The sequence below is a fragment of the Limulus polyphemus genome, unplaced genomic scaffold, assembly GCF_000517525.1.
Source record: "Limulus polyphemus unplaced genomic scaffold, Limulus_polyphemus-2.1.2 Scaffold4686, whole genome shotgun sequence".
In the NCBI taxonomy this organism is placed as follows: domain Eukaryota; kingdom Metazoa; phylum Arthropoda; class Merostomata; order Xiphosura; family Limulidae; genus Limulus; species Limulus polyphemus.
Window position 1 is genome coordinate 76588 of NW_013670296.1, and position 11304 is coordinate 87891.

The window sequence follows — 11304 nt, forward strand, 5'->3', positions numbered from 1 at the left end:
TAGTTAATAACTACTCCATACCACATTAATCATTTTAGCAGTTAATAACTACTCCATACCACATGAATCATTTTAGTAGTTAATAACTACTCCATACCACATTAATCATTTTAGTAGTTATCACACTAGCTTTTTTCTTTCTTTCTTTTCAAGTATATAGGTAAGTCATAATATAGGAAACAAGTTATTTACCTCATTCCATGGTTTCTCACACATACACTCACAAATAATTTGCAAGTCAATAATCAAAGCTTCATTTAGACCAACAGGATAAATCTGAACTGTTTGGTTCCATGCAGTCTGGTTTTCAGGACATTTCTTGATTTCAATTCTTGCTTCAAATGTCACCTGGTGAACAGAGAACAAATAGAGTAATACAGAATTTTTTTTTTTTGTTTGTGAGAAATACAGATATGCTGGATAAAAGCATTTTTTTGTTGTGATTCAAATCGTACATGTTGTCAAACATGATTTTAATATTTTTGTAACTAATAAATAGTTAATAATTTTTTTAAATAAAAAAAAAGTTAAATGATAAAATTTAACACAAAACTAATAGGTATTTATTTCAAAATCACTCAGTTTGAAGAAAGGAAAAGTTAACAACTAATGAACAGTTACAATGTTTTTGGTGAACAATTATCTGAAGATGCACATTAATATCTTTTTGTAAAATTTCAAGTGCAATGAACCTTAATGGGTATAAATATAGCTGGTTGCTTTTATAAAATCTAGTCTGTTCACTTAAATGTACTTATACATGTTACTATATTATCAATACTCTAAATAAAAACCGTTCTAGCAAAATTATATATACTTACATTGTCACCAACTTTTAAACCTTTACACTCATTGGTATTCTCTCTCTTGTCTCTGGTGTAGAAGAAAACAAACTTAATACACAATTTAAATCTTTAGCTGGAAATACGAGTTTAATACAAATGTTCTAGAATAGTTGACATATTAACCACGCTAATTAAAGTTTGATCCTTCATCACCTTCTTAAACCAAGTAAGCCTAAATACAAAAAATGCTGCAGCAAAGAAGAAAACAAGACCAAACTTTTAACTGAAAAGTTAATTACAATAAAATTCAGACTGGACCTCATAATGTACGAATAACAATTTAATTTCAATATTTCCTTACAATTCATTAACTTAGTTATTATGTTTCTCAATCAATGACAAAAAATATCCCAAAGACATTAGATTACAAACTTGTTGTTTTGCGAGATGATCAGTGTGAATACTCTTTTAGTTAATCAGCTAAAAAGAAAAAAGTTTTGATTTATCGAAAATACTTATAATTGTTTTTCTTTTTATATTAGTGTTTAAATAAAATTATGAAAGTCAAAGTTTGCAAAACTAAAGCACAATTTCATAAATTTACGTAACTGATTTTTTGTTTGTTTGTTTTTTGGATTTCGCGCAAAACTACACGAGGGCTATCTGCGCTAGCCATCCCTAATTTAGCAGTGTAAGACTAAAGAGAAGGCAGCTAGTCATCACCGCCAATTCTTGGGCTACTCTTTTACCAACAAATACTGGGATTGACCGTCACATTATAATGCCCCCACGGCTGAAAGGACAAGCATGTTTGGTGTGACGGGGATTTGAACCCGCGACCCTCAGATTGCGAGTCGAGCACCACCTGGCCATGCCTGTCTGATTTTTTTTTCTCTCTCTCTTCTAAGAACTTGAAACAGGTATAATATTGTGTTCATAACAGTGGTGAGGATTCCAGAAACCTCAATAAAATTTAGAAAATACACTATTTACAATGTCAGGCAATAGGTCATAAAGTTATACATACCTTCAAAATTTTTAGAAGTTACTGAATAAATTTAACCTCATTCTTTGAAACTAATTAAATTATTGAAAGAGTATTTCACTTTAATTTCAAGCATATTTTAATACAGAAGAATTTCAGGACATGTAACAGCCTAGCATGATTGTTGTAAGTATGTGACTAGAGAGAATTAAGGTTTAGGTGAATATAAAATTGTTTAATGTGGCATAAATGCTGCATATATTTTATTGGTTTTAAAGAAACTAAAGTAAAAAAAATGTAAACAAATAATAGTGTATTCTATGAAAATTTGATACTTTTTTCAACAAGCTATTACTCTCTGAATAAAATTATCTTCCATTTGGCTGAGCCCTAATGAATGACCTCTTAGCTATTCTTATTGTACTCAATGTGGTTAAGGTAAATAGTCTAAATTATACACATTTGTACTGTGTAAAGGTTTATTGCAACCAAAATAAACCGACAAGTGCTAAAAATCTGAAAGTTCAGATACATTAATTTTTTTTTGTGCTGACAGCTTTGTATGTGCAAAATGTCTGTGTACTCATAACACGTGTTTCACAAAAAAGCAGTATAAAGTGACTGTCGATCAAACCATGCATTGATAAGAACAAAGAATACTATAACTAACTCCTAAAGATTGTAATCATACCTGTTAACTTTCCCATTAAGGTACATATAATCGCAAAATATAAATAATTATACACAGCAAAATTCAGAGTGAGATATATCTTGATTGAAATACTTAAGGAATCACTCCCCTCCACAAAAACAACAAATTCACACGTATATTAAGCAGAGATATAAGTTTTGCAGTAATAATTATTATGTGGTAATATGTAATTCTTGTGCCACATGTAGCTTACTCAATTATTTTTGATTTCACACAAACACAAAATCTTCACAACTTTAACTCTTTTGATGACATAAATGATATTATCTGTTCGTTATTTATTTTTAAGCAGTATAAATCCAATTTCTTTTTATTTCAATTTGAAGCTAATGTGTATACTTACCCCAAACAAGAGGAAAAATACTTGATTTCAATGAAATCATTGTTTACGTTATCTTGCAGCTTGACACTTGATGTAATTTTCTGTGGAAGAAAAGAAGTTAAAGATTCATCTTGGAAAGACTGCACTTGTACATGAGGATGTTCAAAATTCTGAGAATCCATGAATGAATGCAAAGGAAAATATGTTAATCACATTACATCTACTATATCCAGTACTGATAAGGCCTTTTGTCCTATACTGATTGGGACATGACAATTTGTATTGTTGTTAAACACAAAACTGCAAAAAGGAATATTTGGGCAGTATTTACTGTGAATATTAAAATGCAAATTTTAGTGCCATAATTCCAGAAACTTACCATTGAGCCACTGGGAAGCTGAGATATGACATGCATGCATGCATACACAAACACACACACACACACACACACATATATATATATATATTACACGTTTTCATGAATAACAATTGTTAGGGTGTGAATTCGGTTAAACAAGAGAACAGTAATTACTGTCAATTTTATATAAATCACTTACATATCAGATTTTTAGGTAAAAATTAATAACATATCAATATTTTATTTGAGCAACTTATTTTTTTATTATATTCTTATTTGAATTAACTCTATTATCATTCACAAAAATGGCAAACCAGTGTACTAATCTTGTTCCTTGGGGAATATGAAACTACTAATGTGTGAAATAAGAGTTGGCAATTGGTACTTTACTGAACAAGTTGTCAAAATTTGTTCCCGATGGATAAATTTCCATGCAACTATTCCGATTTAAAAGTTTTAATAAAATCAGCAGTTAATGAGACAGCTGTAAAATTACATTAAACAGATGTCAAATGTCTTAAACAGTAAGTAACTGGCATTTTCAGCTTCAATAGTGTAAAAGTGGAGAGCTAAAATACACTTAATAAGTATACATGTTCTCATACCAAACAGAATGCCAATCACCAACCAATGGAAATGTATTAATTATTATTTCTTTTTTTTTCAATTAATTGCAGTTGGGGTGCTTTACATTTTATGCGACTCATTTCAAAATGAAATTATAAATTTTGTGATTTAATATATTCATAGGATTTTAGAAGTTTCTCTCATGGCTCATATTCATTTTACTATCAGTTGAAGCTTTAACTCTTGAAGTTTAAAAGTTTTCACACTTACACTATAAATAATTTCAAGCAACTTGAATTAATGTTTTTTTTATTTTCATTAAGATCAATTAAATTTCAAAAAAAAATGGGAGCACATAATATCTCATTAACCATAGGTTGTTATACTACTTAAATTGGTATTTCCGCATGGAAATTCACCAACCAGAAATTTAAAATTTTCAAATATACATCTATTTGTTTATCAGTCACTTGACGATTTGCAAAATACCAGCCATTATTTCAAATCTTTGATGCTCTGTTGATCTAACTGATTGCAGCTTTTCTCAACAAAAATGTATGAACACTATACTTTCTTCACTAATAATACACTATAAGATGTTAGACTTTTATTTTTGTAAAAGTATTGTATTAATTATAATTCTTGTAAATGTCCAATGTTGAAAAAAAAACATGCAAAAAATAACTTGAAGCCCAAGATGTTACAAAAATTGAACGAAAAAGAATCACTTGATGATAAAATAGAGCTTTCTCCTCATACATGATGAATGACTAATAATTTCTTCATTGTTTAGGAAAAATAAAAGAGGGAAGTATTTTCATTACTTCCAAGTTCTTTTTATGAAGAATACTGAAGCATTGCTTTGGTGAAACATACACTTCTAGTATACAAGTATATTGAGATTGTACTAAAAGTTAATAATAAATAAATCTCATTTCTTATAAGATTCCTTAGTGCGTGTGAATTCTAAACGAGACTCACTTACAGAATTACTCACGCAATATTTTCTTCGTCTTACACCTCTTAAGTGAAATTGAATTCATTACTGGATGACATATTTTTTGAGAAAGATAAAACAAATACACAATAGTTATAGATTTACATTCCTAATTAGTGAAAATGATTTCATAGATTCAATCACATGTCTGATTTTGAAAAATGGGATGAACTCAAAACCAACTTTAGGTGGCAGAAATGTATGCTATCATTCTTCCCCAGTAAAAACCCAATTTTCTGGGTTTTTTTCTTGAAGAAAATGTAAAAAATTACAAACGTATGATGAATTACAAAGCTACTTTGCACTGCCTGGTTAAGAAATGACAAATTAATCTCAATTATATCAAATTTTTATAGACTTGTAGTCTTTGGGTTACTAGAAAAAACAACAACAAAAAAACAATTCAAAATTACATCCCTACTAAAAGAAGGTGGTGGTACTTTGCAGCTACCATGTCATACTTACACTATACTGATCTTTCACTAGCTCTACCACATTAGACGAATCTTTTTCCAATTTTCCTGCAGTAGAACCCTCTAGATGTTCACTGAGACGTTTATAGATTGATAACTGATCACCAGTAACAGCAAAAATTACATTCACTTTATGTTTTTTAACTTCCACATTAATCTGACTAAGAGATGGGTAGTCCTGATAGATGCTCATGATGTAATTTCCTTGCTCATCGAGGTGACACTGGCCATCATTAGGTTTTATAATTCCTCCCAACTATAAACACAAAACATACAGTAGAAAACGATTTTTCATGTCAAAATGTCAAAATTTTTATTTACAAACCATACATAAAATGAAAACATTTTCTGCATGCTCTTTTGGACTTTTTTTATCATGTTATTTAACTGTTCACTAATTAAAGCAAGAAATATCTTCTCCAAATATTCTATGACATTTTATCCATATCGTATACGCATGCTGACACAATCAAACTTTAGTTTTTCACCTAATGATAACAAATATTTTATAACAAACTATATAATTTTACTTATGGGTTAAAAACAAGTAATATTTCTCGTTAAAATCTCACAACTTTAGTCTTAAGAGACAAAAGGTCTTAAATATCACTGGTGCCTGTGTAAGATATATTAAATCAGTTTTAAAAAATCCAAACACACTGTTGTTTCAAGAGTATAAATATTCTGAAATTTCATGCTATTCTGTAAAATATCTCATTAACCGTTTATTTCTTTTTGTTAAAATAAAAATTGTGTACAATATCAGAAGACGTATGTCTCAATGTTAGAAAATCTGTCAGAAAATTAATTTCTACAGTTATCATATCTTTACTAAACCTCTCATATTTTCTTTTCATATAGATGAAACTGTACGGTATCTCGCTAACGTGTACACAAAGACTGTAGAAAATGATACTTTAAAGAACAAAGTGTACAAGTTGAACAAAAATAATACCACGTTGCTCTAATACTGATACGCTGTGAAGAGTTTTATGTTCACATGAAACACAATACTTATTCAGAAATAAAATGGTTAATGAGCAACACTAATGAGTAGATCATTTCTGTAAATTGAGGCACTAATAAGTCTTCATTCAATCTAGGAATTCCATTTTCTTTTCTAGTATGAACTACAGTTTTTGTTAAATTTGCATTAATTCTTGCACAATTGTAAGTTTTAATATGTTACTATTCATACTCTGAATACATATTTCAGATAATATAATTATATGCACACACACACACACACACACACACATACACATTAAAAAATATATTTGAATTTTAATCTTTACATTGTATTACTAGAAAATAACTTTCCCTGTATTATTGGTAATTTTTGTCATAATTTTATAGAATGTCATTTTTTAAGTATATTTTAATGTTAACATAAAATTACATTTTTCAATTAGTTTTTATGATTTGATTACTTATGTTACCATCATAGATAGAAATATTGATTACATTATTAGCCAAAATTACACATCATATATATGAAAAAATGCACTATTTGTTGCCAAAAGAGTAGCCCAAGAGTTGATGGTGGGTGTTGATGACTAGCTGCCTTCCCTCGAGTCTTACACTACTAAATTAGGGACGGCTAGTGCAGATAGCCCTCGTGTAGCTTTGCGTGAAATCCATAACAAACAAACGATCATGAGCCACGATTGACCATCACATTATAATGCCCCCATGGCTAAAAGGGTGAGCATGTTTGGTGTGATGGGGATTGTGGCTCATGAACTAATTAAATTAAATAAAAGGCTGTTTATTATAAGTAAAATGATAATCAAGTTATAAAAATTAATTTACCAATCTAAAAAGAAAAATTATATTTCTTAAAAAAGTAATAACTCTATAATTTAAATCAAGATTGTCCAAATGATGACTAGCATCTCACCTAACAGCCACCAGGCTATCATTACAAGAGTACAAAATGAAGAAATAAAAGTTAAACTTAAAACTAGACCCGATCCATTTCACTGCTTAAGACAGCAGTACACGCATACATAACTGTTGCCAAATTAACAGAAAATTACAGTCTTTCATTCAAAGTTACACGATATGTTTTTCGCCAATAACTAGTGTTCAGCCCCTGAGACAGTTCTTGAAATGCTACATGACCAACCACTTGGGCAAAGTTAGACAACACTAATCTGGGTTGAAAGTGAAATTGATACAGATGTGTATGCAATGTGAACAATTAGCAATAACCCTAGAATCTGAGAATACTTTTTTATAATAATAAAAAGCTTTAATTTGACCTTTCCATCTCCAGCATAATGAAATCCACTGTCTGTTGAAAATACCAGCATTTTTCTTGATTTTTTTCTCCACTCAATAGCTTCCTGTTGATACATAACAAAAAGAAATTTCATACATTTATTGATTCTTATTAAACACTTCTCATATATTTCAAACACCACTACACAAAAGAAAACACACTTGAAATAATTTTGAACTAATACAAAAACAATCTACCAACTATTCACAACATTACAGTACCAGATGCAGGTTACATCCTTCCTCCTATCCAAAAATTTTTTATAATCAAATTGTAGTTTTATGCACATATGTATTAATAAATATACATGCAAGTACAATGTTGTAAGTTGCTCAAGTTTAAAAATGGGAATTCTGTTACCAACGCTGATATTCAAAAAGATAGTGCAAAATCTATATATTATGTAAGATATCAAAAATTTCGTTAATAAATGACAAAATAAATAATTAAGAAAATGACATTTAAATGTCACTCTTGTGGGCAACATCAAGATTATGTAGATTTCTACTTTGACTGACACAGTTTATTACGTTTCCTGGATTTTAAAATGTGCATTAATTACTTACGTGACAAACTATGGCTTGCATCATGGCATCAAAACCACCTTCTGGGGCATCTAAGTTCCCTGAAACTCTAGCAGCTTTCACCTGCTTTTCAAACTCTTGAGTATTAAGACTGAGTGGCATGTGATTCTTAAAACCATATGGAGGAGCACATCCAGTGCAAGGCTCTTTTAACCTTCAAAAAAAATAAAAAAATGATGAATATAGTTAATTAAATACAACTGTTCTTAGATTCTTACTTATATAGGTTAGAAATGATTATTTCATCTGTTGAGTATCCTGTTGGTATAAAAGTGATATTTTTGGCCTTTATCCCAACAGTACCTCAAAAAGTTCAGCTGGTTTAGAAGATTTAGGCTAGACCCAAACCTACATACTAAGTTAATAATACAAACTAATCTTTATAATATAAAATTAATACATCCTACCCAATACTGTTAACACAAGTAAAATTACAGAAATTAAAGAGTATGCCTTACAGAACACATAAACACTAGCCTTGTGTTTATAGATTTTATAGCAACTACCTAAGAAGCATTTATCGTCTTACTTGTTCTCACTGTAAATATTCAACCACAATACAGCTGAACCTTTTAGAAGGAAACTTGTACTTTTATCTGTTTCCAACAAATACACTTAGGAATGTTTTGTGGGGGAATAAGATATGTCTGTTAATTCAAGTTACTAAAACATTTAAAAGATGAGGAATAATAAAAACAGTTTACAAAAGTTTATTTTAGTGAAGCAGTGCATATTTGAATATTCATGATAAACATCATTTTAGACGGCAGATTTGAAATTCCTTTACATTTTTTCCACTGTGGATTTCAAATTACAATTGTCTAGAAACAGCATTTCATATCTATTTTTGTCTCCAACATGGATTAAAACAAGAGAGATGGAGAGTTACGTTTGAGTTAGCAAGATATAATTTGATTACGTACTTCTCAGGTACAGTGCTGACATACGGCATCACCACTTTATCAACAAAAGAACCAAAACCAAGACGAAAGTTGCTGGTGATGTTTTCCATGGTGGTTGCCAACAAATTTCCCAGAGCTGCCAATTTATCTTTGTCATCTTCCATGGACTTAGATAAATCCATCAAATAATACAAGTCTACGGGATAGTCCACTGCCTGCCGAAACTCCACGTTCAAAGTAAATGGACTTTCTAGACACAAAGAGAAAAACACATATATACATGTATGTATATGTCTATATATATTAAACAGCAACGTTTTTTTGTAGTTTGCCCTTTTTATAATTATATGATGTAAATACTAATAGAACTTCTTAGTCTTGTTCATTAAATTTAAAAATTAGGAAAATATTTCTGATATACAACTTAGTATTTTAAGCTTTCAGTTATATGAAACAAGAACCAGCAGAATACAAAATTCTATTGGACTACTATTTTATGAATTTATGTCAGTAAGTTTGGTATCAAACTGTAGATCATAATTCAATTTTTAGTATTATACATTATTCAATTTCTTAATTTAAAAGTAAATCATAAAATAACACTTAAACATCGATTTTTTGTGTGTCACGTGGTATGCTGAATGCAGTACTGGTTCAAATTAGATGTTTGTGATGTCAAAATACAAAGTCTATGATTTCGTATGAATTAGGAACTCAAATTACTGATATTGAAAAGCTAGAATATAAAATAAGAACAGCCTATCTTTTCTATTTGCTGAGATATTGCTTCATGTACTAAATCAAACACAGTGGTCCCACTAACCTCTTTCCATTTTTTGAATTGGTCCCTTATATACACTTACTTGTGTATATGACATGTGAATAATCAGTCAAAAGCTCTGAATGTCCCCTAGTGGCATTCTCAGCCATTTATATGTGATAGGAGGCCATCTTATTCTTTTGAAACAAGATTTCAAGGAGGTAGGTTGTGTCTTTAGTCTGCTCAAAATTTCATATATTTTTTAGACCAAAATACAGCTTAGTTACTAAACTTGATAAATTATAACAGAATTCTATGGTATTGATATAGTAATTTATGATTTTTTGGTTATTCAAATGTATATACAAAACCTAAAAAAAATTATTTTGTTTCACATCCTCCACATGCGAAATTTTTTAAGGCCTAACAAACTACGAGAAGCAGCAATCGAGTACAAAGGTCATAACAAGAAGAGATAATTGTTTGCTACACTTCTTCAGTTACTGTTCTATGTTTTAAGAAAAATAAGTTTAAGAACTTATTTGTAAATATTAATGATCTATCTATCTATATATATATAATAATAATTGAAATGTGACTGTATTTTACAAAATACTAGTCCACTAAAACAGCCAAGACTTTGTAAAGACTAAAGGTCAGTTCTATTTTATTGTATACGGTAACATGAGTGCACGTGCGCCACATCATTGTACCTTCTATATTGTTGGCCAGGCTATTTAGACTAACCATTTGTGTTTTCGTGTTATAATCTGTAGTCATTCTAGAACAGAAAAAGCATAATTGATATTTATTTTCTAATTTTTTCTGGTGGCTACAAGGTTGGTCAAGTTGACAGACCTTATATAGTTAGGGTAGAGAAAATAACAGACAAAACATAAAGTTTTACTGAAAACAAACATTTGAAATGTATTTAGGAGGTCTTAGAGATTACACAAATAATATTTGAGATTTTTGGGACAAAGAATAGTTTTTTCAATTATGACACGGAAATCACTTTGCACTTGGACTAGTAACGAAACAAATTCGAAATTTTTACAAACAAATCTTTAGTAAAAATACTTCATTAAAGAATCTGATTTTTTGTGTACAAAGGACTTGGAATCATTAATAAAAGTCTACCACATTTTTTGAAGATACACATACAGCATTAAAAGTTATAGTAAAATACTTAATGTGTGCAAATGTCTATATGAACTCATGTATTTTATACCAAGCCCATCACGAAAGGGTAAATAATTTTTCTTGCAAACTAGCACTACTTTTATTTCTCATCTTTTTCTTTCTTCCAACAATAACAGAATAGTGATTTGAATTTCAAAAAACAAAATGTGTTTAAGTGTGCAGCAACTTCATTTTCAGATAGTCTAGGTAAGCTGATTAAAAATGACGAAAAATGTATTGAACACCCTATGTGACAGTTTTTGAAACACTATACCATGTCCAAACTTTAATAAAATATATATGATCTCAATTGTCTCTGATGGAATTTATTTTCTTTAGAACAAGTATATTTTAAGATACTTTTATATGTATGGTGTTTTCTGTATAATCACT

At 29.6% G+C, this 11304-nt stretch overlaps 1 protein-coding gene across 1 annotated transcript in view; it reads right to left on the reverse strand.

Moving 5' to 3' along the window:
• The window catches only part of LOC106471539 (integrin beta-PS-like), a 26788-nt gene extending 17571 nt beyond the window's left edge, over window positions 1-9217 (reverse strand). Inside the window, exons 1-7 of the mRNA XM_013932137.2 lie at window positions 8991-9217; window positions 8050-8221; window positions 7464-7547; window positions 5192-5455; window positions 2826-2905; window positions 822-873; window positions 193-348 (exon numbers count right to left, since the gene is read on the reverse strand). Of these exons, the coding sequence (XP_013787591.2) occupies window positions 193-348; window positions 822-873; window positions 2826-2905; window positions 5192-5455; window positions 7464-7547; window positions 8050-8221; window positions 8991-9151 (969 nt within the window). The 5' untranslated portion in view covers window positions 9152-9217. The remainder of the gene's footprint in view (window positions 1-192; window positions 349-821; window positions 874-2825; window positions 2906-5191; window positions 5456-7463; window positions 7548-8049; window positions 8222-8990) is intronic.
• Window positions 9218-11304: the final 2087 nt, after the last annotated feature.